Source organism: Neomonachus schauinslandi, chromosome 12 (genome assembly GCF_002201575.2).
Source record: "Neomonachus schauinslandi chromosome 12, ASM220157v2, whole genome shotgun sequence".
NCBI classification, from domain to species: Eukaryota; Metazoa; Chordata; class Mammalia; order Carnivora; family Phocidae; genus Neomonachus; species Neomonachus schauinslandi.
This window is the reverse complement of record NC_058414.1, coordinates 83,878,292-83,905,553: the sequence shown is the minus strand read 5'-3', so window position 1 is coordinate 83,905,553 and position 27,262 is coordinate 83,878,292. Positions and strand designations below refer to the sequence as shown.

At 46.4% G+C, this 27,262-nt stretch overlaps 2 protein-coding genes across 3 annotated transcripts in view; both read right to left on the bottom strand.

Moving 5' to 3' along the window:
- Positions 1-837: 837 nt before the first annotated feature.
- Positions 838-21,739, bottom strand: CPA4 (carboxypeptidase A4). 2 transcript variants are annotated; one of them, XM_021699331.1, is made up of 11 exons: positions 21,662-21,739; positions 16,594-16,675; positions 16,025-16,159; positions 14,819-14,917; positions 11,882-11,983; positions 10,240-10,347; positions 9,379-9,489; positions 8,158-8,248; positions 6,372-6,571; positions 5,332-5,416; positions 838-1,109 (listed from the first exon to the last, which is right to left on the bottom strand). In XM_021699331.1, the coding sequence occupies exons 1-11, from the start codon at positions 21,727-21,729 to the stop codon at positions 922-924; spliced, it is 1,269 nt and encodes a 422-aa protein (XP_021555006.1). In that variant the 5' UTR covers positions 21,730-21,739; the 3' UTR covers positions 838-921. The 2 variants fall into 2 exon arrangements, with proteins under 2 accessions (XP_021555006.1, XP_044775993.1); XM_044920058.1 differs by lacking the exon at positions 14,819-14,917.
- Positions 21,740-24,100: 2,361 nt separating this feature from the next.
- Positions 24,101-27,262, bottom strand: part of CPA2 (carboxypeptidase A2) — a 21,618-nt gene continuing 18,456 nt past the window's right edge. Inside the window, exon 11 of the mRNA XM_021699373.1 lies at positions 24,101-24,288. Coding sequence (XP_021555048.1) covers positions 24,101-24,288 — 188 coding nt within the window. The remainder of the gene's footprint in view (positions 24,289-27,262) is intronic.

Below are 27,262 nucleotides of genomic sequence, written 5' to 3'. Positions count from 1 at the left end.
ACAAGGTACACCAGACTGCAAACAGGAATGTGCCAGGGCAGTGAGATTATCCAGGCCAGAGGAGTGATTTAGGACCCGTAGGGTGAGGGCAAGATCTTTGAAGTGAGTTCAAAAGGCAAACTAGCGGTGAGCCCATTAGAACAGATGGGGATAATTTAGCAATCCTACTATTAGATCACCACTTCATTAAGGGTTCCTGGGTGAGCAGTACCTATGGTGACACAGATCCCCTTCTGGGACCCCAGTTACAATGTGTAAAAAGGGAAGAACGTGATCAGAACTGTTGTATCTGGGAATTTGGGGCCCAGTGATGAGAAGTGATCCACTATTTCATATTCAGACCCCAAACAAAAACCAAAAAAAAAAAAAAAAAAAAGGGAAGATGGCCTCTGATAACCCTACAAGATTTATTTTTCAAAGACAAATATGTTCAAGGAGTGCAATAAATTAAAGGAAGCTCTATGTCACCTCTGAGACTGATCTCAAAGACAGGCATTGTCACCCACAGTGTCTCCCTTGGGGCCCCAGCAGAGCAAGGTCACCAGCCTGGCTAGATTGGACAAAGCCAGGGAACCATCTTAGATGTCTTTTTTGTTCTAAAAATGAGGTAGAGCTGTGCCACCCAGTACGGAATGATGCTAAGTGTGGCCTGCCCAACCAATTATGTGAAAGGAAGGGCACACAAAGGGCTCAGGAAATAGCAGGACCGAAGCACAGCAGGGTGGCAAGAGCGCCTCTCTGAGGTGCACCACCAGCATGCATGAACTTCAAGGATGAGGGCTGGGGAGGGGCTGACCTGTGCCCCCCACAAAACCAGAGGGCTCTGAGTCACACATGGAAGAACAAGCTCCCTTTAATCGTGGCTTCAGCGAGCACGCATACACGGGGGGAAATAACTGGAGACTGAGTGGGGCTCCTCATCTAGTAGAGGTTGTCCCGCACATGCTCCATGATGGTCTTCAGGCCCAACCAGGTCTCCTCTGCAGTGGGGATGATCTGGTTGGCTGGCAGGAGGAAGCCATAGTGCCCCGTATCTCTCAACTCAAACGTGAATGCATACTTGATGCCATTATCATACGCCCAGTCAACGCTGCTCCCGCTAGCTGGATCTGTAAGTCAGAAAAGAAAGCACCTTGGAACCCCAGTTCCTTTCAGGGTTAGATGAGTGGGCCTCAGGAGTTCTGCCTGCCTGTGGTTCCTGAGGGATGTAGAATTCTTTCTGAAGGTCATCAGGCCACCAACACACAAACACTGGCCTGATCCATATGTCTCAGGCTGTCCTATATGACAAACGTCTTCATTCATCACAAACCAAGAGATTTTAAATCTTCGTGCCCACCTTGTCACTAACTCACTGTGCAGACTCCTTCTGGTCACTCAAAATCAATCTTCACAGAGTGTGACAGGTAGCCTCCAAGACAGCCCCAATGATCCTTGTCTCCTGGTCTTCACATCCTTGGGTAGTCCCATCTGACACTGAGTGGGGCTGCCCTGACCTGGGTAACTAACAGGAGATTGCAGAAATGATGGTGTGTGACCTTCAAGGCTAGATTATAAATACTATGGCTTCCACCTTGCTCTCTCTTGGATCATTTGATCTGGGGAAAGCCATGTGTCAGAGTGTGTGGACGGTGAGAGAGTGTCCTATAGACAGGTCTTGGTGGTAAAGATTGGAGGCCTCCTGCCGGTACTCAGCACCTGAGTGAGCCACCTAAGGAGCAGACCCCTCCAGCCCAGTCAAGCCTTTAAAGGACTCTAGCCCTGGAAGACACCTTGACTGCAATCTTGGGAGAGGCCCTGAGCCAGAGCCACCCAGCTAAGCCATTTTTGAATTCCTACCCCAGGGAAACAGTGGAAGAAAATAAATGTTTATTATTTTAAGCTGCTAAGTTTTAGGATAACTTTTTACATAGCAAGAGATAACTGATACACAGAGAGAACGAAGCACAGCCCTTGGGACTTCCCTTTGCCAAAAGGCTGGGGAAAGGAAAGAGGCCCGTTTTCCTGCTTCTTCCCAGCCAAACTCTACTAGAGCAGAAACTGGCTAAAAGTGCAAAGTGTGGATGACACTGAATAATAAAATAGTGATGTCAATAGCAGCTATCATTTATTGAACATCTCCCATGAGCCGGTCATCTATACTGGAAAGTTTACATTTATGACCTCATTAATCTTCAAAAATCCAGTGAGGTGGGTATCACTGTCCTTGTTTTTCAGAGGAGGAAATCCAGGCTCAGAATGAGGAATTTATCTAAGGAAATATTGACGGAAAATGGCAGGACTGGAATTGAAACCCAAGGCCATCTGCTGAAAAAAAGCCCATGCTTTCCTCAACCTCCTTCCAGTCCATTTAGTATAGTACATGTCTGTTAAAGGAAAACACGGGTCCTTTTGTTTTTCCATCATTCTCGAGGGTTGTTTCTCATGATACCACTTGTGATTTTTCTAGAGATGCTGCTTCTACTGTGATGACACGCCCCCTGAGGTTATGAAACAGGCTCTCCTATAGTCTCTGAAATCCTTCCTCCTCTACCCTGAGAAAATGCTGAACAAAAAACAGATGATGGTACCAGAAGTTTCTAGAGGTTGTTTATATGGTAAGCTCAAGTATTTCAGAACACATATTAAATTCAGGAAGGAGGCAAGAAGTCCTCTGCAGAGCAAAGTGATCAAGTGCATGCACTTCACTTTATTTGGGTCCCTGCTCAAAGTCTATCTACTCTTTTCTTTTAAGATTTTATTTATTTATTTGAGAGAAAGAGATCACGAGTGGGAGTGAGGGGCAGAGGGAGAAGGAGAAGCAGACTCCCCCCTGAGCATGGAGCCCAATGTGGGGCTCGATCCCAGGACCCCGAGATGCGGGGCTAGATCATGACCTGAGCCGAAGGCAGACACTTAACCAACTGAGCCACCCAGGTGCCCCAGTCTATCTAGTCTTTTAACATTAATGGGAACATAAGATTAAAAACACACTGTATTTCGGGCTCCTCGCTCAGCAGAGAGTCTGCTTCTCCCTCTGCCTCTGCCCCTCCCCGCCTTGTGCTCACTCTCTCTCATGCGCTCTCTCTCTCTCAAATAAATAAATAAAATCCTTTAAAAAATAATAAGATAAATTAAAAATTTTAAAATGTAAATAAATATTTAAATAAATAAAATAAAAACCACACCATATTTTTCAATTAACATTTAAAGATTATTCCCTATTAGCACATACAGACATACCTCATTCATTTAAGGGGGGCACACTGTTTCATTGTGTGCCTGCACCAAATGTGTTTTATGTGTACTGTACTGATGGACATTTAGGTGCTCACCAGGCTTCTATGACTATAAACAATGCTGTCATGAACATCCTTCTTACTCACAATCTATCCACAAGTCAAATGAGCCCAAAGAACTTGTGTCCCAGCCTTTAGTAGTGAAGAGAAGGGGAGAAGGTTCCTAGAGGCAGGTGGCCTAAAAGCAGTACAGTCTGACCAGGGGAAGGAAACATGAAAACTCTAAAAAAGCAGACACAAGAATTAAAGAAGCAAAATGGGCTTGGGGCTGTCCAGCACAGAGATTGAAAATACAATATGGCACAGAAGGCCTTTAGGACATTACAACTGATGTTCAGAAGGCCACTCCGTCATGAAGAAAGGAGCTTAAATCCCTTGTACATGCTCTGTTTAAAAAGGCAAGAAAGTGTGAAATTTATTTGAGAATTATTTTCAGCTAAAATGGTTAATCTAAGAAAAGGTCTGGCACTTGAAGGGACAAACGTTGACTATTCATGTAGCACATGCAATAACCCATGGGATCGGAGTGTTATTATATAAAAATTGACTACATTTTTGGAAAGCAAGGAGGGTAGGCAAAGCCTTTAAACAATACAGAAGATGTGCTCTTGAAAGACTTAGGAAATAACTATGTCTTTTGGACAGCACTCAGGAGAGCCTTCCTCCTCTTGTTCTGGAGGAATCCGATGAGTATCTCTTGATTTTGGCATAGCATATGCTGGGAAGAATGTGTTTGATGTGGGATTACAAGGCCATCCTTTAAACTGGTGTTTGACCCAAAAGCCAGGACTGTGGTGACCCACAAAGCTCTTTTGAGAGGGCCTCGTCAAAGGACTCCTACCAAGTCTCTTCACCTCTCTGCAGTCCTAAACTCAGTTCTCACTAATTAAGCAGAGGATGGAGAAACTCTCCTGATGTGTTTCTTCTCTGAGGAGTTCCCATTTAACAACACTAATAATAATCAACCATGAATAATTAATGGATGGTTGCTGCAATTAAGCCACACAAACACCAACATCAGGCTAATTGCTTTATGCAGCAAGGTGGCATCTGAAACACAGACAAGAGTGCTGAGGTCGGAGTACAGAGGAGAACCCAGGAGGGGGGATGGAGAAACTTCCCAGAAGAGGAAGACTGAAGGGAACAGCTAGCTGAGGGTGGAGCAATTGGGTGGGAGAGTTACAGTATGGAAGAGGACAGAAATATCAGCGAGTTTGCAGGGGGTCTGAGGGTGGACCAACTGTTAGAGACACTAGAGGGGAAAAGAAGGGCACTAGCTTTAAAGGTGTCAGAACCTTGCTCCTCATGTTCGTATTTTTATTTCCCATTGATAGCTAGACTCTCAGAGAATGATAATATTCTTCAATTTGATCTTTAAGTTTAAAGCTCAGGCTCACGGAATGAGGGAACTGGAAGGATCTCAGTAGGAACAGAGTGAAATGCTCAGATGAAACACGTCAGTGAGAAACCAAAACAAAGGTATTTCCTCAAAATGAGGCTGAAGCTGTAGGTAATGAGCCTGAAGACCATCTCGGGTTTGGAGTCTTGGTAGTTTGTTTGGTGGTTTGTTTGTTTGTTTTTGGCTTGATGCTAACCATTGCAAAGAAGACCCCAGCTCCCGGCATGCTGTGCTCCACCACGTGGTCATTTCTGATGGGAAAGTGAGGGAATCTCTTCCAGCCCCACTCCCGCCACCTCGGTCTGCCTCTCCAAAAGTGGGTTTCCTTTGAAAATGGAATGATGGGCCTGAGGAATTTTTGATAAACTATGACAGGATCTTTCATGGACTAGAAGGGACACAGACTCTAGCACACTAGAAGGACTAAGCTCACCACGGGCACATGACAGATAGCATGACCGTGGTGGTGGTACTGATGAAGATGACCCCCTACAGCAGCCATCATCCCATAAGCTTGACGCAAATTCAGTCTATCGCCAACAACAAAAATAATCAGACTACAACATAGTAAGTCTAACTTGCGGCTCTTCTCCCAATTTATTGCAGGTTTCCCCTCCAAGCATTTTCTGAATAACTAAGACAGAGAGTACTTACAGACAGTGGTGCAGGTAGGACCCACTTGGTATGTAGTGCCCGACAGGGAAGCCAGAGCTTTGGCCGCACACCTCGCCACCTTGTCCTAGGAGGGGGAACCAGTGGAGTGAGAAAGAATGGATCCCACAGCCTGACATCCCTCAGCTGTTCTGCACTGCGATGGTGTAGAAGATTCTCAGCCCTTCCCTCAAGTTTCCCTTCCAGTCTCCTTCTTTTCCAACCAGCCAGAGCCGAAGCCTGAGACATGAGATGTGGAGGGCTGCTCACCAACCCAATCTAGTAAATACACCACCATCTTCACCTATCCTGAGGGACGGGAATGTCATGTTCATGAACATGTGGGAAGGCCAAGTATGTTCCAGAGAAAACCTTCTAAGAGTTGGGTATTCCCAGAGTGGAGGTGGAGACAGGGCCACCATATATGGATGTGCCTATGCCTGTTTGAGATCAGAATCTAGCCCACACCTAGCATGAGCCCTGCATCTGCTGGGAGGTTTAGAGGCTAGCTGTGGCCCTGGGCAGGGGGGCGCTCTCAAGCTGACCAGCACAGAGGGAGAAGCCTGCAGTCACCCTACAGATGCCAGCCCTGCTCATCAGTCCACCCTAAGTGCCTGTTCACATCCTAGGGCGAGTCATTATATGCAATGCAGAGCACCCCTAGGCTGTAGCCTGCACTCTACTTAAACTCTACCTTGACCGGAATGAGGAGCACCTCCCCCTTACCCACCACAGGGCCACCCACAGTTCTTGGCAAGCAGTGGGTCCGTCATACATTTTGGTCAGAAAAACAATTGAGAAGGAAAGGCAGGGGTCAGGTGTGGTTCTTGAAACTCACAGCAAACACAGAAACAAGAAGAACGGTCTTCTTCCTGTCCCCAGTAGGTCTGTGGCACATTCCAAAGGGCAGGGAGAGAGACCAGGCCCTTAATGAAATAAGTCCAGGCTCCTGGACTTTCCCTATAAGCTGTAGAAGGACTACTGTGGCAGCACCCCGGGGTCAAGCAGGCCCAGGTCTAGGTGGAAGGTGTCCCATCACTCACCAGTTCATCAGCATCTGGGGCCTTCTTGACCGTGTACCCATATGGATACATCAGCAGCTGTGAGTAGCTGTGCAAGTCGATGAAGCATTTGAAATTCCCATGTTCTTGGATGAAATCTACCACTGACTTCACTTCCACTTCCGAGTTGGCATGGTGTCCGTGGTATACTTCAGAGCAAGGGTCGTCACTGGCTCCCTCTCCTATGGGGGGAGTGGCCCAAGCAGAAACATGAACCCATAGGCAAGAACACAGAAATGCAGGACACTCAACCCGGAGGAAGGGCAGAAGGGGCTGGCCGTGAACAGGCCAATGTGAGGAGCCCCCCAGGAGCCTAGTCCGCAATATGTGTTGCGTGGCGGGGGGCGCAGATGTGGGAGGGTACTGGATCTGCCACAGCTGAGGAGGAAAAACTGGAAGGACTCCTTTAAATGGATAGAGTTGACCTTGTATTGCATCACTAACAGTTGTCATAAATAATTCATATCATACTTGACAGTGAGTTGTAATTAATAAGTATTCTAGATAATTAATATGAATACCAATTAATAATGAAAACGACTCCATTTATTCTGGTGTCAACTCATTCTCTTGGTTCAGATCTTAATGGCCAAGTGCTGCCAAAAATAATCTATTGTTGTGGCTAAAGCCTCGCATTTGACAGGTATTTAGAAATATTGCCTTCTCTACTACTTCACGACATAGCTCCCTGAGGTACTTGGCATGTGTGTAAAACCACCCCACTTGTGGGAAGATCTGACTTAACTTTGATGCCCTCGGTTCCCACATTTCTATCAGCTCCTTTCCCACAGGCCCATGATTCTCCCCGCCACGGTGTATGTGGCAGGCAAGTGTGCAAGTGCAAAAAAAAACATTGAGGACAGGACATCAGCACAGCTGTGGAAGAGCCAGAGAGAGCACTACTGGGTTCTGGAGCTGCAAGGTGAGGCTCGACTCTAACTCTTGACCACATGCTCCTGAGACTGTCTCTGAGCTTCGACTGTCTCCTTTCAGATAACAAAACTTACTCACTGGATCAGGCGAATAAATAAGTTAACACACAGGAAAATACCTGGCAGCCAGTGGGCACGACTGTAGGGATGACTTTTCAAGAGCTGGAACTCAGAATCCGGGTCTCCTAAGCCTCGTGCCCTTTCCATGACACCAAAGGGCTGCGCGTCACACTGACGCATCTAAGGGTCAACTGCTAGAGCTGAGGCCTCACTATGTCCCACAATCTGGTCTGTTAGGGCAACGGTGCTAACCGCTCTCTTCCCAGTTACCACCAGGAGCCCTTCCACCCACCCAGTCACTCGCTCGGGAGAAACGGGGATGACCAGGGCACAGGGGGTGGATCTGTACATCTAAGACTAGAGCCGTTTTTAAAATAGTGTTCTGGGACGCCTGAGTGGCTCAGTCGGTTAAGCGTCTGCCAGGGTCCTGGGATGGAGCCCTGCGTTGGGCTCCTCGCTCAGCGGGGAGTCTGCTTCTCCCTTTGCCTGCCGCTCTGCCTACTGGTGCTCTCTCTCTCTGTCTCTCTGTCAAATAAATAAACAAAATCCTTAAAAAAATAAAAAGTGTTCTTTCAGGAGAACAAGAATTGCTGAGTCATTTCCTTTCAAAATTACCTACCCCAAAAAATGCTGAAAAAAAAAAAACCAACCCGAGACAGAGTGTAAGGGATTGGCCCAAGTCTCTCAGTGAAGCAGGAATGGAGCCAGCCAGGGCCCTGTGGACCAGGCTCCCCAGAGGCAGCAGGGAGGGAGGGAAAACCACCTCCCCAGCCTACCTGCAAAACTAGCATTCCAATTTCTATTTGGATCAGCGCCAACACAAGGGCTTCCAGGATTGTGGGACCGTGTCTTCCTCCACAGTCGGTTCTGAAAAGTCCACCAAGGAAAGAACAAGCATTCAGAGATGGTCAGGGCACAGGAGAAGTGAAGGTGTTCTCTGGGGCTCTATGATGGAGCAAGCTGCCTGCAGCTCTGCCTGGAGGATCATCGGGGCTCCGGTCCTCACGGACTGAGCAGTCTCCTCTCGTCTCCCGGAGAAAGGAGGCTCAGCCCTTCGGGCTCAGAAAGAAGGACGCCCCCAAATGCCCCGATGCCCCTGATGCCACCTGAACCCACTGAATGATTTTTGGCTTTGGCAGAAGGAGGACAGACAGACATCATGTGCCCAAACGATCACTGGTGGGACAGGAAGTGCACAGCAGCTGTTTTATTCTTGCCTAAAAAACTCACCTGAATCCAATCAAACTTCAAGCTCTGACTACTAGTGAATAGGAAGGGAATACGGGGGTACAGGAACGAATGAAACACAACAAAGGAGCCATCAGCCAAATTGAGAACGTGAGACATTCTACAGGACAATTTACTCTGATTCTCCAACAAATGAATGACATTTTTAAAAGAGGTGTGTGTGGCAGGGGTGGGGGCAGGAAACTGCCATAGATCTGAAAAGGCTGCAGAACCACAACAACCAAATACGGGTGCAAACCTTATTTGGGTACTGATTTCAACAAACTGACTCAGAAGACATTTAAAAGATAACTGGGGGAATTAGATGATATTAAATAAATTCCATTAATTTTTTTTAAAGTGACAGCAGTGTACTGTTTGGGTTTTTTGTTGTTGTTGTTTTGTTTTAATTATCATCAACCAGAGATGCATACTAAAGAAATTTGGGGTAAAATAACCTGATGTCAGGGATGTGCTTTAAACAAAAGGAAAAAAAAATGTGTGGGAGGGGAAGAAATGAAAAGAAGATTGGTAAAGTGTTGGTAATTGTTCAAGATCCACGATAGGGAGTTCATTAGACTATTCTAAGAAAAAATATCCTCTGGTGACTCTCGGCTCAGGGAACGAGTGAAAAATGGGAGCCCAAGGAAGCCTGTAACATGCACGCATGTGGGAGTTCTCCCCACGTTCCTACAACTGTTCAGGTGCTACGGTGAGGAATTCAACAGACTCTTCTTAACTTCAAGCCCAGCTCATTCGGTATTACTCACTTGAGTTTGTGTGTACACATATCCGTCAGGATTGGCCACAGGCAACAAGAAAATATCCATTTTCTCCAAAATGGAGGTGATGGCTGGATCCTTGCCGTGATCAGATACAATCTAAGCAGAGAAAGGAAGCTTGTCAGCTACGCCATGGCCAGCTGGGGTGCCCAGTCTAAGCCCGTGTGTCTCCCCCAGATGCCCCCCTGCAGTCCCCTGCCACCCTCATAGACACAGCTCTCGGCAAACTCTTGGAGCGCCTCAAAACCTGGGGGAACATGGCATCATGATGCCATCAACTGCGACGAGGCTGGGCCTGCCTGGTTGACTCACTCCTTCCAGGGGTTGGCAACCAGGGAGGGAAGAGCCACACATCATCATAGTTTGGGGAAATCTGGGCCCCCATGCTAACGGGCGGGGAAAATAAATCCTGCACACACAGCACCCCTCCTCTCCCTAGTGCTGCCTTGAAGCAGACTCTCGGAGCGGGTGCAGGGGGGTGACATGGAGGCAGCATGAGGTCCCTGAGGGTCTGGAGGGCTAGGGTGGGTCTGACGGCAAAGTTCATCTGAGTTTTGCTGCTGAGAAGACTCTGCTCCCTTTCTGCGGGGCTGACTATGGGTCAGTGTTTCGGGGCCACCTCTGCAGCTCATTAGCTTGCTTGCTGCCATCAAGGGACTTTGTCATTTAGCCACAGTGGCTTGACCAAAGGGCTCTGACCTTTTGCTTCTCCAATTGGGAGAGGCCCCCCAGCCTACTATGTCTGTGCAGAGTGCCTTCCCACCTCGTCCCCCCAGGCCCAGCCCCCTGGGGCCCTGCGGAGGCACCCTGGGCCCACCAGAATTCTCAGCTAATACCGGGCGACATGACCTTCCTCGCAGTCCAGATCGCCGTGGCCTGCGAGATCCACTCCCGGGAGTGGATGCCTGCGTTCAGCCAAATGGCCGGCCGCCGCCGCCTGCCTTCTGCGGTGCTGAACTGTGGAAGGACAAAGAGGCCAGAAAATGTATCCACTCACCTCTCCTCTCCCCAGCTCACCCCTATTCATTTAATCCATTTAGGATAATTCAGAGACCACATGTTCCTGAGGGCACCATCTATTTATCAGGCTTATCCCTGAGAAGGAGCTTAATTGGGTGGCAGGCCCAGCCGCAGCCCCGGGCCACTCGAGCCGCTCTGGGGTTGGAAGCAAATGGGAAGGGGAAACTATTGCTGTTGTGAATGAGAATACCAGTGTGATCAGAGATAATATTACGTCTCTTGAAAGACCTCGAAGGGCATCCCAACAGAGAGAGACACAAGAGTGCAGGAACCAGCCTGTTCTAGTTGATGCAATAAATGAATTTGATTTTAAAAGGAGGAAGAGAGGGGCGCCTGGGTGGCTCAGTCGGTTGGGCGACTGCCTTCGGCTCAGGTCATGATCCTGGAGTCCCGGGATCGAGTCCCGCGTCGGGCTCCCTGCTCGGCGGGGAGTCTGCTTCTCCCTCTGACCCTCCCGACCCTCCCCCCTCTCATGTGCTCTCTCTCTCAGTCTCTCTCTCTCAAATAAATAAAATCTTAAAAAAAAAAAAATTTAAGAAAAAAAAAAAGGAGGAAGAGAGAGGTTCACGATAGCTCTTTGCAAATGGCATTAAATGAATTCTGGCTCCTGCCTTATTTAAGGGTGGGGCCGGGCCACCTTGGGTCAAAGCATGGTGCGAATGAAGCCAGAGTCTCCATCAGGTTGGCAAACAATCTCAATTTATGTGGATTATTTTAGAGCGACCGGCTCAGTGGCAAATCTCCTCTGGCTGGTAATTCAAGCCACGAGCCTGGGTTCTTCAGGGCTTATATGAAGCTGAGGATCTGACAAATTCTTAGCACCTTCAGTTGTTCCGTGGTTCATATCTCCAAATTCCTTTTTATTCATTTGGCTGGATTATTTATGTAATTTATGTCCCTGCCATAAATTCTCTACCTCTTTTGCCAATATAGACCTGAATCTGTTAGAAATATCTAGAAATTAGGCTTTGTGCAGCCAAGGATCATAGGCTGGGCTTAAAATTACATCAACCCTAAAATTAGCTTCCTAGATTGCTTTTCCAATAAGTACCCCTAAAAGCAGAATAGAATTTGTAGAACTATCCCCATTTGACTTGCTTTTTAGAGGTAAGAATGAAGGCAAAAGATTGTGGCCCATCTGAGCGCTTTCTGGAAGGCTAAACCCACCCTACCCCCATCCCCACTACCCCTCACCCATCCACCACCACTACCCCACCCGGTTGATCCTGCCTTTCAGTCAAAACTTGCAATGGGATGGACTCCTTCTAAGTTCTAACTCCTTCCATGTTAGGCAAAAACAGGGGACTCTCGGTCACACCAAATTTGAACCTCAGTAGATGTCTCCCCACGTCCCTGAAGTCAAGGAGAGCCTAAAAACCTGCCTTCTTCAGAAGTCTGAGGGCTGGGTCCTGGACACAAGGGACCAGGAGCCTGAGTCCAGTCAGGCCTCTTAAAGAGCCTGGGGACTCACCTTTAGTACATACATGGGCCGGTTTTCAAACGAATGCCCAATCTTCACCCTGCTCGCCAACTCAGGAAAATCTCCGGCAATGCTGTTCATCTCACGGTAAATCTGAAGCATGAAAAGGTGAACTCAGGGGCATTTGAGAATTTTGTTCAGCTCTGGGTAGGTATCTGTGAACTTCATCTTACTGATCCCGATGACTTCTTCATTGATTTGATCAATGATTAGATCCAGCCCTGTGATCTCAGGGTTGACAGTATTATCGCCATGGAATACTTATTCTTGAAGAACTGCCTAAAGAGTCCTTTTCTACAGCATTCTAGAGAATAACACATTTTATCTGTCCATAAAATTATAGGCCACTAAATGAGAGAGACTTGTGCACAGTGCAGTCCTTCACGCCGCACCAGACTGGATAATCAGCCATCACCCCATTTAGCCAAGGTTCTTGAAAACGGTCCTCTCTAAACCTTTTCATCACTTCCTCCACCAGTGTTTTTTTAATTAGCATACACCTGATAGATATATATAGATATATATATATATTTGTTTTATAATATACATATGCTATGTCTATTACATATATACAATACATTATGTATACCACTGGAATAATGTACCAAATATGTTATGTACATTATAAAACAAGAAAAAAGAAGCAAAATGGTGGCATTAATAATAAATATAAACGTATGTGGGACGTAAATAGAAGTTGTAATAGTTTCTTCCTCCATCCCAGTGAAGCATCTTGCTCACACCCTGTAGTACAAGCACACCACTTCGGAGATTCCTCTAACGGCCTTAAGAGAAGGAGTGAAGAGCTGTAAATCATGGCTACAAATGCTTCCATTTGGTTTCAATTTCTAAAAAAACTTGATTTAAATAGAGTTCATCCATCTTAGTTGCTCAAAACTTCTGAGGGCAAAAGAAGGAAATAAAGAAATTTCTATTTAGATCTTAAAAGTGGAAGAGGGAGCTTTACAGAGGAGAAAAATACACAATCAATATTGAATAAAACTCCAGCTTCAGTGGTTTATCAGAGTGGCAGTCAATATGGCAGACTGAGCAGAAGCGAGAAACCACCCCCCAAATATATACTCAAGCCAGATAAACTACAATAAAAATAATTCACAGCCAAGCTTAAAAATCAAGAAAGGAGACATTGTAGGGGTCAGAAGTGAGAAGGGACCTAACCAGCTGAGTTGAGGGCAGAAAATGGAGCCTCGGGACCAGATATCTGCCTTAGGCATTGAGGGTTTACAGCAAGTCAGGAATAGTGATCAAGGGCACAGGACCCAGGGTGGGCCAAGGAGCTGGAACCTGAGAGCTGAGAACCATCCATTCCAGCCATGAAAAGGGCCTGGAAGCTCTACCTACTGACCCTAGAAAGTGAAGCAAAAGCTGGATGCCCACCCTGAGCCATGAGGGGCAACAGAGTCCCCCATGAGAAGTTAAAATACCAAGCTGTATCGGGAGGTAGGGGTCCAAATTCACACTGCCAACATGAGGGGGACGCTCAGCCGGGAAACTAACAGAAACAATGACAACCACAACAACACACAGAAAATCTGAAATTGGAAACCCTGGCTGAGACAGACATAAGACTCCCACCAGAGACCCAACCAGGCCTAAGCAGTTACAGGATGAGAGCTCTTCAAAGCTGTTTTTAGAAAGAACTGCATGTGATCAAGCCAAGAGGGAGACGGTACACCGAGGCACAGCAGAAGGCCTCATGGGGGGCGGCGGGGGGCATGGGGGAAGCTGCAATCAGATGGCAGTGACCCCTAAAGCCAGAGAGCAAAAGCAAGTGCATGAGAAAGCGTGGTTCCCATAGCAGGCAGGTGAGGGGATGGAGTTCCTGGGGTCTTGGGTGACATTTGCAACCACTTAGCTCAGCTAGGGAGTGCGCCACGTTAACGAGGCTCACGTCATGGGTCTGAGCCCTGTGTGCGCCCTGAGCTCTGCTTTTGTCCATGGCCCTGGACTGAACTCCTAACTTTAGCCAGCTGTTTTGCAGATGTATGTCATTGGTCACAAAAGGGATCAAGGGGCAGTGCAGTTGGAAGTATACACAATAAACAAAGCTACTGACAATCATGGGAAAGCAGTGAAAACAGTTGGTCAACCTTGGAAATAATCCCTCACCTAGAAGAGAAACAACTCAAAGTATATGCCTCACAAAAAGCATGCCAGGAACTCCATCTTTGGATATAAAGAACAACGTGTATGCAAGTATGGGAAGGAGAAAAACAATTTCATTTTGAGGTGTTGTTCTGAGCTAGTAGAGAATGTCCAGACTAATGTAGAAGACATTAGGGGTCGTAAGGAAACTGTAGGATACGTGATGCAGTCCCATTCTATAGTCCCTCTTGATTCCTCAAGTTCTAATATCATATTAAGTGGTTCTGCTCCAAATTTTTTATTGGAAGCGTTGGCTTACCTTGGAAGTCAGTCATCTATATAAAGTGGTTTTTAACTAAACACAGCACCAAAACACATTATAGAACAAATATGCATTATAAGTAATCATGATAAATGTGTGGAAATATTTGGTTAACCTTGGAAATAACCACTTGTCTACTTGCCTGGAATAAGTAACATTTTAATCTGGGTGAGTAAAATACAGGGATTATGGTGGGGTATAAGAAGGTTGAATTACAAGGATGGAAATGATTGTAATTATTTCATGGTTTTCTTTCAGGGGTTGCCTTAGAAAAGAAGGATGCATGTGGGAGAAAATGTTCAGTTGTGTTTCACTATGCTCTTAGGTGCTGGTGGGAGATAAACAACCCAAGAATTACAAAACAAACTGAAGTGTTCACATTTTAGCCCCTTAGGGAAGGGGTACTGTGCTAAGGACTAATGCCTCCTGGAAGTAAGGAAAGGGGTTACAAAACCCAGGATGTCAATGACCTTGATCTTAACCTGCTCCGAGACACTTACAGCTTCCAGCGAATGGTAGGCCCCATAGTTGAAGCTATTATTGCTCCGCTCTTGTCCTTCATTGTGTTGCATTTCTTCATCTTCATTATCTAAAAGGGCCTAAAACAGACACGGCAACGCTGTGATGTGACCCACTGGAGATGGAGGTTCATGTCGTTTCTGCCATATTTTGGCACGAGCTGGCCAAGATGGCGGCACCCTTGGCACACAAACGTCAAGGTGTGAAAGGCGGTCAGATTTCTTCCACATATCTATAAAAGCTTATTTCTTGGCACCCAACATACATCACCCCATTCAAAACCCACTTACTCCCCAAAAGCAACATATGTGCTATTTGGTTATTCTATACTATGAATTCTCTAGACATCAGCCCGCATCTGGTATCCAGTGTCTCTGAAATACACAGCTTGGGAAACCATTCAGAAACAAAGAAATTCTTATAACCACTCATACTTTGAAGGCTCCTGGCAGATGTCCGTGACATGTGAGGATGATTAATAAGCTCACAGCTGCTCACGCCATCAGGAAACTCCCGGGCCAAATCACCAATTAGTCCATAACCCACCTCGGTGAGGGAGAGAACATGAGCCAGACACTGTCCTGCTGTTCGGATACAGGTCGTGAGGCTTGCGTCTGGCTTGGGTGGTGATGTTCCCTCTGCTGAGAACTATTGGTGACATTCCCTCTTTCTCAAAAAATGCCTTTTATGACTGGTCTCCAACACCCCCCGGCCCCCCCCCCCCCCGCCCACATACACACACTTTTCTTCCCTCTTGACTTCAAATACAACAAGGGAGAGAAGCTTCATACTTGTGGGGCATCTCTGACAGACCAAGTACCATTGGGCATTTCACATACACTTAATACATTTAATCTTCTCGATAAATTGTATGAAGTAGGCATCGCTGTTACCATTTTACTGATGAAGAAACAGAGGCTCAAGACGTTAATAGCTTGTCCAAAGTCACACAGCTGATAGTTAGCAAAATCAGGATTTGGATACAGATCTGTCCAGTTCCCTAACCTATGTATGCCCTTTCTACTACAACATGTTCCCACTAACAAGTCACTGCATTTTACCTCCATGGACCTCAATGAGTTCATCTATAAAATGGAGAAGGATAAGACCATGACTTGCACATGTCTTGGGTCCACTCTGGGTGCTTTGTCCTATGCAAGACCAGTTAGGGACCTCGGCCTACCCACCTGCAGGTCTTCAATTGTCACTGAGTACTCTAAACCCTGGGACTTCAAGAAGGATTTCACTAGCTGCAGACTGACAGATGGGACCAGGACATCCATGGGATGACCGAAGGTGGAGGGAGATTTCCAGACGTTGAGCTGAAGAGAATGGAAATAAAACCAGATTAAAGGACAGTTCAGGTAAAAGGCACAATGAGCTCATTCTTCTAGAACAACTGCCAAAAGCAAGGGTGATCCCTGAGGAGCTGGGTTCTGCCCAAGGGTAAACTTTGCCCATTTCATAGCTGTGTCTGGTCAGGCCTACCCAGAAGGCAATACCTGGCAAAATCCAAGAAGTTGTAAGTCAATGGCAGACAGAAAGATGGAGCCCACCATTGAGGCCGCCCAGCTCCCAGGACAGCAGTGCTGTGATCTACAGCACTTCTCCCCATCAACCCTCGCAATCGTGTGAGGGCCCGTTGACTAATACAGGACTATACTAACAAAAACTCTCCAGGAGTAACAATGTCAGTGGTGCAAGAGTCTCCTCTCACCAAAGTCAGAGATACCCAAGAGGACTAAGAACTAGGTACCTTAAGGTTGTCTGAATTCACTAGCTGACTTAGTTTGCTGATCTCGTCTCCATTTCTGACGTTAATCCTAAAAACTTGGTCCCTGGAGGGGAAAAAAAAAAAAAGCAAAAGATAATGGTGAGCTTTCAGCTGGCAAATAAACCCCAAGCCTATGTCCCAGACATAACTGGGACGAATGAGAGGAAATGGTCTAGTCTTTGGTTATAATGTATAGCCATTAAAAATAAGACTACGTGGCAAATATGAAAAAGTGCTTATAGTATAACTTGAAGGGAAATATTAAGTGAAAGAGCAGGACACAAAATTGTATGTATGCCATGATTACAAGTATGGAAAAAGCAGATGCATTGGAAGAAAAACAGACAACGGAAATATAGCAAATGCTGACAGTGCTTATGTCCGGGTCGTGGGATTATGGATGACTGACTTTTTTTACCCTTGTATCTGTTTTCTGTAATGTGGTCATATTACTTTATAATGAAAAACATATATATTTTGCAGAAAGGAATGTTCCTGAGTTACACGCAAAGCTAACTCAAGACATAAAGAAGCACTTCTTCACTGTCAGGGGCGAGGACTGAAACTCTGGCTGAAGGTCCACGCTGGAAAGAGCTGGAAAAGAGAAAAGACCTTCCATCCTTGGAGGGTTAGCTATTTGCTGGGTGGTCTCTCAATCCTGTCCAGCTCCAGAACTCCATACAAATGCGAAGTACAATACAGGCTAGGGTGCTGGGGCTGACTTGGGATTCAGTCCTCCCAAGGGGGCCCTGAGAAGGGCCCAGAAGGGAGCCGGCCAGTCCCGAGCCCCCCTTTGTTGTTTGTCCTGAACTTCATCTACACCATTTAGCTTCCGCAGCAGCGGCAGGGGCCGAGGCCCCTGAAGTCCTGTGTGTGGGTGGGAGAAGGCCGAGCCTGAAAAGCTGCCTTTGTGCTCTCAGCCGGCTCAGGGAGCCAGGGGAGCCATTAGGCCGTTGCTAGGTGACGGCCCGAATGAATCCGCACTCGACGCTGTCACATGCGTCATCCCTTTACACGAATGAATGCGGGAAGAGCTGCTGGAGAGGGCTGTGGGCTGAAGGACCTGTTGACAGGGAAAATGGTTCTGTCACAGGGAGCTGAATGTGCAGCCTCACGTGGCAGATCCGCATCTTCTCATCAGAAACCGGCTCAATCCAGATGGGACTCTCAGGGTTTCACTTTGTTCCGGGAGGTTCTGGAGAATCCCCAGGGGGTCTAGTCCAGCCCCAAAGAGGCAAGGTCCACCGCAGAGTTGCTGCCACTGCGGGTGGCAGGTCTGGAGGAAATGCCAGTGCCAAAGGGCTCACTTTCTCCCAGCTCAACCAGTCTCCACAGGGTCCTTGGAGGTGGGCCGCCAAGCACAACCCCTGGCAGCTGCTGAGGCCTGGCAGGTCTCAGTCTGAACCCAACAGGCTTGCTAGGAGTTGAACCACAGCCCTGTGAAGATGGGGAGTCAAACCACCATTTCCCCGACACAGGCAAGCAGCCTCCCAAAAAAGGAACAGGTTTAAAACAGAAGGGAAATCCTTACTTCTGGCTAAGTACCAGGGCCCATCTGCCGAAGTTACGCTCTGTCACAACCCACCCCCAACACTCCAGAAAAAGAGGAGTCTTTAAAATGAGTGTTCTAGAAAGCTCCTGTGCACTGACATCTCTATCGGCAAAATGAGGCATCTGTAAAATACAGCACTGACTAGAACAATGAGAAGGAAGGAGGGGAGGGAGAAGGAACAGGAAGAAAAGAGGAATCTAAGAATAAGGGGCTCTCAAGAGTATGAAGATCATGTTACACAGGCACCCAGAGCATGCAGTTTATTTTTCCTGGAGTGGTGACTTCACAGCAGAACTTCCATACTCCTGGGCACGGTCGATGACAGTGGATCTATCTGGCCCTGAGCATGAGCAAATCCACAGCACATTTCATCAGGCCCTATCAGCCAAGCTACAGAGGACAAAGACACAACTGGAGTACAGAGAGGCAGAGTGGAAGGGCTGGTGCAGAGTGGAGCCCTTCCCCATCTGTTTCTCCTCCACCTCTCCCTCCTCCATCCTCTCAGCTCCAACCTTATTGAAATCCCAAATTCACCATGTCTTTTGCCCTTCCATGCCTGTGCACATGCTGTTCCCTCTGCCCGGATGGCCCAGCCCTTTTCCTTATCTGCCTGGCAACCTCATGCCCAGGCTTTAGAACCAACTGTCATCACCCATGAGGTTCTCCCTAGCCCGGAGGCAACATTAGGGACAGCCTTCAGAGGGCACTAAAAGGGGGGCGGGGGGGTGGTTGGCAGATCTAACACCATTCTCATGAGCATAAGTCCATCAAAACACAGAAGCAGAGAGAACGTTAAGTAGGTGTCGGTGAAGGGCAGCCATTTTCTTGCCCTAATCATCCTTGTCTCTATTTGAAAAATGCTCTTTCCCAATCCTGAGAGTGCAGAGAGCTGAACACAACCTATCTCTGCCGTCTGGAAATCCATGCAAAGATCTCAAACTCTCTGCAAATGAAGGTCGGTCTAGTAGAGGGCATATATTGGGATTTGCAAGTTGCCATGTCTACCCCTGCTAGTCTACCCAGGTGTTCTTGGTGCTCCTGGCGCCCTCCTCTCATTCACCCTCACACTCATCCCATATTCTTTTTTTTTTTTTTTTTAAGATTTTATTTACTTTTTTGACAGAGAGAGACACAGCGAGAGAGGGAACACAAGCAGGGGGAATGCAAGAGAGAGATCAGGGAGCTGAGCAGGGAGCCTGATGCGGGGCTCGATCCCAGGACCCTGGGATCATGACCTGAGCCGAAGGCAGATGCTTAACGACTGAGCCACCCAGGCGTCCCTCATCCTACGTTCTGACGGTCAATAGCCCCCCTAGTGCTGAGCTTCTATCCCTCCCTCATTTCCATGCAGGCAAGCCAAGGGGCCTGTTCTTTGTGCCTCTCTTGCCCATATCCCCGGCCAGGCTTAGCAGCCACCACAAGAGTTGGTTTCACGGAACTCTTAAATGCCTGCCAACTACTGCTGATGCTCCAACCGGTTCTGCAACTACGTTCCTGTTCTCTGCCTGCCCTGTACCTCTAGGCATCCTGGCCACCAGCCCATCCTTAAGATGACCAAAGGGCAGGACAGAAGACACCAGCAGAGCGAGACACTGGACACTTGGTGGGGGGAGAGGGCAGTAGGGCATTAGGTGGAAGGAACAAAAGCTGGGGGGTGAGAGTGGGGGAGAAAACCCATCATCTCCATCTCCATTGGTACTGTCCCCCCTCCTAGCCAACCTGTGCTCTGGCTTCCCACCACTTGAAAGCTCAGAGAGGCCAGCTTCCCCTTGCTAGAAACGTTCACTGAGCTGGGTGTGTGGGACATGTCTATGAGCCCCTGGAAGGATCCCACCACCTTTGCTGGGTTCCCTACTATAGGGGGAGAACAGATTTTGGGGTGAGGATGACACCATCGGTTAAAACCACCTGCAATTAGCTCAGACACGCAGCCCTTTCTGTGTAAGCTCCCATGGTGGGCACTCCAGCGCCAGGCCCAGCTGTCTCAACTCAGGTGTCCGCTACATTGTAAGCGAAGTCTGCATCCTGAGAAATAAAGATTTTTCCAGCCATGTGAATAGCTGCAGTGAGAGCCTGACAGCTCCATGCATCAGCCCACACGGCAGCAAGCGTAGTTATTACACACCTACTGCTGAGCTGCCTGTGGAAAAATCTCCTTCTCTGGCCACCTGCTATGCCTAACCCCTCTGAGCTATTTGACAGCAGACACCAGGTGTGAAAAGAAGTCATCACCATAAAAATTACTCAATCTCATATAAGTAATTACCTCAATGAACAGCCCCCAAGTCCCTTTAGCCAGCTAGCATATTAGAGAGTAAACTAACAGATACAGATATATCTGTGAGATAGAGGATTCTATCTGGAGATTAACTTGTGTTACAGCAAAAGGGTATGGGTTTTGCCTTCGGAGTTCCAGCTCCCCTGCTTACCAGCTGAGTGGCATTGGGCAGGTTCCCTAACCTTTCTAAGGCTGAGTTTTTTCATGTTCAAATTGAGGAAAATAACACCCCTGCCCGGCAGAGTTGTTGCGTGATCCAAAAGATAATGCACATGAAAGCTCTTTGCAAATGGCAAAGCATTAGGCAGTAATGAGTTATTAGAATTCCATCTTCTAGCAGGGGACCATGGCATCCTTTCATCTCTCCCACCTCCCAAATGGCCTCTCCTCCGCAAACCACAAAGCATTCTGCATGGAGCGTGTTGAGCATGTGTGTACACGTACACGTGCGTGCACACACACGCGCACACACACACAGTGCACAGGTGTGCCCTTACATGTCAAGTCTCACCACTGTGGCTAGGCAAGAGCTAGTGAATCTCCGTGTCCTAGGCGCTGATGAGAAAGCCCCGGCTCTACAAAGCCTTCCTCGCTAACAGAGAGGTGAAACCAAAGAGCCGAAGACCCCGGTTTTCCCCTAAGCATGGCAGAAATTAGAAACAATTTCTGGGAGTTCTTGGTACTTCATAATATAGAAGTAAGAAAGTAGAAGAGGACTGAAACTGACTTTAGAAGTAAGAACTGGGAAGGATAAGAACTGGCAGGAGATTAGGGAGCCAGGGAGGGACTGTAGAGGCCACCTCGTCTTGATTTCATAGATAGGATTAAGCCTAAGAGAGAAGGAGCTTGCCCAGGATGACACAGGGCAGAATTGGGATACGAGCTCGTGTCTTCTTTCCCAATGCCAACTCCACTTGAGATATAATCAGCCATTCATTTTCAAATCCATTCGGTTCCCATATCACTGAACCAACCAAGTAATAATAGTAAGTCCAAAAGGAACTTACCCAGGGCGCCTGGGTGGCTCAGTTGGTTAAGCGACTGCCTTCAGCTCAGGTCATGATCCTGGAGTCCCAGGATCGAGTCCCACATCAGGCTCTCTGCTCAACAGGGAGTCTGCTTCTCCCTCTGACCCTCCCCCCTCTCATGCTCTCTCTCTGTCTCATTCTCTCTCTCAAATAAATAAATAAAATCTTTAAAAAAGAAAAAAAGGAACTTACCCAAAAAACTTTTCTCGGCCACAGATGCTGAGCCCAATAAGGGCCCCAAAGAACAGTATCCACTTCATGTCCCAAGGGTGTCAGTCATGGAGTGGCTGAGTCAAGTTGTATTTATAAGAAGTGTGAGGCAGACTCATGTCCTCAAAAATGCTAATGTGATTCCCAAGCACCCTTGCAACTGTGATGTACATCAAGCGGGCTCCTACCGATGAATCTTCCATTCCTTTTGGGTGATAAAGGCCTCTTGATTTACAAGATCAGGAACTTGCTCCTCAGACTGGAAGTCTGTGCCAAAGGTGCCATATTGCTCATCGCTTGGTATTTAAATAGTGTTTTTTCAGTAAATAGGGAAGTCCCACAGTGCTGGAAAGAATTTACTGAGAGGCCAAATTGTAAACCTGAAATGGAGTTACCTCTAGAGTTAAAAAAAAAAAAGGGAAGACTATCAAAGAAACCCCAAGCCAACTCCAAGACCACACACTTGATAAGCCCTGTCGGAGAATTTCACCAGAGCAGGTCATGATGATGAGAGTTTGTGACCTCTGATATGCATCTGACACCTAACTCTTATGACTCCACTAAAAAAGTAGAAATACATGAGGTCAATGGGAAAGGAAGAAGTGTTAGTGTGGATGAAATATCAGTTTTCCTTGGGGTCTGAGTCAAGGTAAGGCTTAATGGTATTATTAATAATGAGACTTTTTTACATTTGCTAGACTCTGAGTCTAGTGTCCTTTCCACCAAATCACATCAGAATAAATGAAAGGCACTCAAGATCTCCATGACTCCTTAGGGACTCTGAGGCCTTCAAGTCTGTCCTGGGAGCTCCAAATCCTCAAATTCAGAGCCCCAAACCCAAAGCCTCCCCCATCCCACTGTCCCCATGGTCTACATCATTCTTTCTGCTCTTGCTCAAGGGGGGGTGGATACAACCAATGGTCATTTTGGGGGGTGTTAAAGAAAAATTATTCTGAGACTTGTTAAAACTGTAAGGAAAACTTTATTCAAGATTATTACAATAGGGCTCACACAACAGAAGAGAGTAATTGTGTTCAACTCCAAGTACAGTAAAGAGAGCAGAGTGAAGGGGGTCAGTAGATGGAATACTGCTAAGAGGAAACATCAAGGGTAGGGGTCTTCTTGTTTAACTGGACTCACAGGTTCTTGCCAAAGGCAGACCAAGGACTTAGTCATCAAAGTTGGAGGATGAGGAATTCAATCAGATATCAAGGACTAGGGGATGATTTAGCAGGATTCTTTGCTAAGACTGACTGAGACAGGGCCCAAGGACAAGGCCTAGTCAAAAAGAGGGCCCAGAGAAGCTAAAGTAAGTTTGGGTCAAGGAGAGTCTTTGTCAGGAATTATGGAACTGGGGGCTTTATCAGGACTCTTTCATCCTTCGAGCACTGAAACGGAACTCCTACACACACCCTGGTCCATAACAATGGTTGGGCTCCGAGATAGATTTCAGCTTTGAAATTAGTAACAAGAGAAGCTGGGAGCTGAATCTGCAAGAAATGTAAACTAAAGAATCAAGGACCCAGAATTCACTTCCCACCTTCTTCTCCCAGAGAAAACCATCAAAAGGAAGAAAATCTCAATCCCTAGTGGAAGTGAATGTCTAAAAAAAATTATATAGAATCTGAGACCCAGGTTTGATGGGTATCATTGGTTTGGGTTCCCACTTGTTTTTATAATGCAGCATACTAGAAATGGGAAAAAGCCAAAGGCAACAATGGGACCAGAAGATATGTAAGTACCTAGGATAATGTGTGACACAATGTAGTTGTTCAATTAGTATTTATTGAATAAAGAAACTCGAAAGTCCCTTGCTAGCTCCAAAATGCTGCTCTATTAAGGTGAAGGGGCTGACACATGCCACAACATGGATGAACCTTGAGGACATTAGGCTAAGTAAAACAAGCCAGTCACAAAAGGACAAATATCATATGATTCCATTTATATGAGGTACCTGGAACAGGCAAATTCGTAGAGACTGAAAGTAGAATAGAGGTTTCCGGGGGCAGGGCGGGCGGGAGAATGGGGAGTTAACGCTGAACGGGTACAGAGTTTCAGTCTGGGATAATGAAAAATTTCCAGAGATGAATGATGGTAATGATTGCACAACCTTGTGAATGTACTTAATGCGACTGAATTGCACACTTAAAAATGGTGAAAATGGTCAATCTTATGATATGTATATTTTACACAATTTTTTAAAAATTTTTAAACGATGTTGGGAGCCTTTTTGCTCAGGATGGGTTTTGTTTGTTTGTTTGTTTTTAAAGATGAAGGGGTACAGCTCAGTAGCTTGTTATGTTTTAGGGCAACATAAATCAAAGAAATAGTGCTCCAAGATCAGGATTAGAAAAAGGAATAATCACAACCCAACTTTGCTTCAAATCAAAGAGCTTTTAATGGTGTCTATTCCCCAAAGCCCTAATAGGGATGGTCTCGCACATGCTCTATGATTGTCTTCAAGCCAAGCCAGGTCTCTTCAGCTGTGGGCAAGATCTGACTGGCCGGAAGGAGGAAGCCATATCGACCGGTGTCCCTCAGTTCAAAGGCAAATGAGTATTTGATGCCATTGTCATATGACCAGTCAATGCTTCCTCCACTGGCTTGGTCTGAAGGGCAAATGAGAAAAAAGTCTGGTTATGCTATTCCCTCTGGCCTCTCCAGATATATAACCTCTATGTTAGGTTTCACCAATACCAAAGATAAGTCAGGCCCCTCTGCATGGTCCTTGAGAGCAGTGATAGCTTCATAGGGGGTCATGCTTATGAAAAAATACAAGATTAATTTGAAAAGCAAAAGGTGTTATTCAAAAGGATGCTATACTTAGCCTTCCTTTGGTGTTTTTAGGAGCCTCTGGCTTCACCCACCCATTTGGAATCCTACCTGCTCTCCTAATTGGCATCTTCTACACCTTAAGGAGGCCACACCACTTCCTTCTTTAGAGGAGTGCTAGAAGTAGACATTATTTTCTCTTGTGGGAGAAGAGGGATTACAAATAGAGTAAGAGATTTGGGCTCTGCCCTCTGGGAACTTTCAGCATAAGGGTGGAGTAGGTTTTATTCTGATATCAAATAATATGCCCAGGACTTACACACGATGGGTTATACCAATAAAGTAATGTGCACCTGTGTAACGTGTGGCCGCTGACGTGACAGATGATGAAGGAAGGTGGCATTAACCTACAAAGACTTATGACAATCATGATTCAGGAGAGCTGAGCAATGGACGGGCTCTGAGGCCCCTCCCAGGGAAGTTGGGTAGAGGTCAAATGGAAAGGTTGGGGGCAGAGATGGAGGAAATTACCTAGTCCCTAAGAATGGGGCTGGATGGAGGGGAAGACCAGGGTGTTGTACCATGAAGAAGTAGGATTAGTGGTTAATATTATAAATTAACACTATAAATGCCTGTGACTTGTGTCTTTGCCTTCACCCGAATGGTTGCTGACTTGAACTGAATCTACCTTCCAAAATTACTAACTTACGCTACCTGACTACAGCCTATCCCACTAAGAGGTCCATGGTGGACAGAACACTGGCTTCAGATTGAATCCTGATTCTGCAAATCATTAGCTGGGTCACCTAAGGCACTTACCTCTCTGAATCCCAAAGGTTTCATCTGTCAAACAGGAATAATACTATAGTACTTGTTTCACAGGGAGAATTAAATGGGAGAACATTATGTGTATGATTCCAACACTTGTTGAGCACTTACTAAATATGTTAGGTACTATGCTAAATCGGTTGATTTAATCCTCACATCGGTCCCAAGACAGATGCTAGTATTATTCCCATTTTACAGATAAGGAAACTGAGGCTCCAAGAAATTAAGGGAAGGAGCTGGGATAAAGTATGTAGGATAAGCATTCAATAAATTTCAGTTGTGATTATAACCACCATTATCAATAAACGACTAGGATCCTATCAAAAAAAGCCAGACCACGTGAAAGATAAGAGGTACCTGGAGGGGAGTAATTCACCAGGAAACTAACAAGCAACATTTATATAGTGCCTTACAGTTTGCAAACACTTTTATTCTACATCCTGTCTTTTGAGCCTCTCAACAACCCATTTCACAGATTAAAAAAAACAAAGGAGGATGACTGACCCACCCGAGATTACTCGGTTCCAAAGTGGCAGAACTATAACTCAAACCCAGGCCTCTATCCCCAAGGTCTGGGATTTTCACCCTCTACCTCTCTGAGAAAGAACTCAAGTGACAACTTCGCCTATTGTAGTGCAGCTCCTCAGAGCCCTTTCCAGGTGAGAAATTACCCAGGAAATGTCTCGCCCACCACAGGAGTCCAGCCACCTCTTGGGTGGAGTGAAGCAGGTGTTCAGCCCAGAGCTACATACCAATCTAGGGCAGGAGGCAAAAAGTACTTAATTGGGACCTGTTCTTAGAGGCAGTGCTTGCCCATGCTGGCATGAGGCCAGAATCAAGGATAACAGAGTCAGCTCTGGGCAAAATGCAGCCCGAACTTACTTGACCATTAATGGTCAGGTTCCAAAAGATCAGACAGCAAATCCTACACATGTCTGATACTTGCTTATTATAAATATCTGTAAACTTACCAAGAGAAATACACTAAACCTGAGCCTTCCAAGGTGTACCTTTCACTTTCAGATAAGAAAGTGAAAAACTAGATTCCTTGTAATATGATGGTTGAGACCCCATGTGGAGAGCACAGGATGCCATTCTGCTGACATTCTCAACTCCAGCCTCCACTCAGAGGCCACCCAACACAGAAATCATGCAACCCTTGGCCTTAAGTGGCCATCCTGGCCTTCCTCCCCAGCGCCAACAATCCCAGGGCCCTCCTCCCTGGGGGTTCCTCTGCCAAAGGGGAGGACAATCCCCCATGGAACGTGGTTTAAAAGGTCGGGGCAACTGTAATCAGATCAGTCTTCCCAGAGAAGAGCCTAAAAAATATGTAACAAGAGCTCCAAATCTGTTCGTTCCGTTTGACTTGGTAATCTTGCATTGGGAATATACACCAAAAGGATCGTCTAAAAGAAAAAGAAGTCTGGGGGTGCCTGGGTGGCTCAGTCGTTAAGTGTCTGCCTTCGGCTCAGGTCATGATCCCAGGGTCCTGGGATCGAGCCCCGCATCGCACTCCCTGCTCCTTGGGAAGTCTGCTTCTCCCTCTCCCACTCCCCCTGCTAGTGTTCCCTCTCTCGCTGTGTCTCTCTCTGTCAGATAAATAAATAAAATCTTAAAAAAAAAAAAAAAAGAAAGAAAAAGAAGTCTGTACCAACATGTTTGTACCAACATGTAGTCGCACCATCCAGCAAACAATACAAAGGCCCAATAACCAGGGTATAGCAATCTACTGGAATAACAAACACCTAGAGTGGAAATGCATAGAACCATGCAGGAAATAACAAAATAATATTAACTGAAAAAGGCTGGACCCAAAATAGAACACAGACACTGATTACAACTAGATAATTATATTTGTGTTCGTTGACAAAATTATGAATGAAATTGAAACATAAAATGCGATCATTATTGGATTTCTTTTTTCTATAAAGTCTTTTAAATGCCTCATAATAGCAAAAAAAAAAAAAAAAAAAAAAAAAAAAA

Excerpts from the sequence above, each read along its gene's own strand:
- CPA4 (XM_021699331.1), bottom strand. The coding sequence starts at position 21,729 with ATGAAGTGGATACTGTTCTTTGGGGCCCTTATTGGGCTCAGCATCTGT. Across the intron at positions 9,490-10,239 it reads CGATCTGGACTGCGAGGAAG|ATTGTATCTGATCACGGCAA; the intron begins GTCATGTCGCCC and ends TTCTCTGCTTAG. Across the intron at positions 8,249-9,378 it reads ATGTGTACACACAAACTCAA|AACCGACTGTGGAGGAAGAC; the intron begins GTGAGTAATACC and ends TGGACTTTTCAG.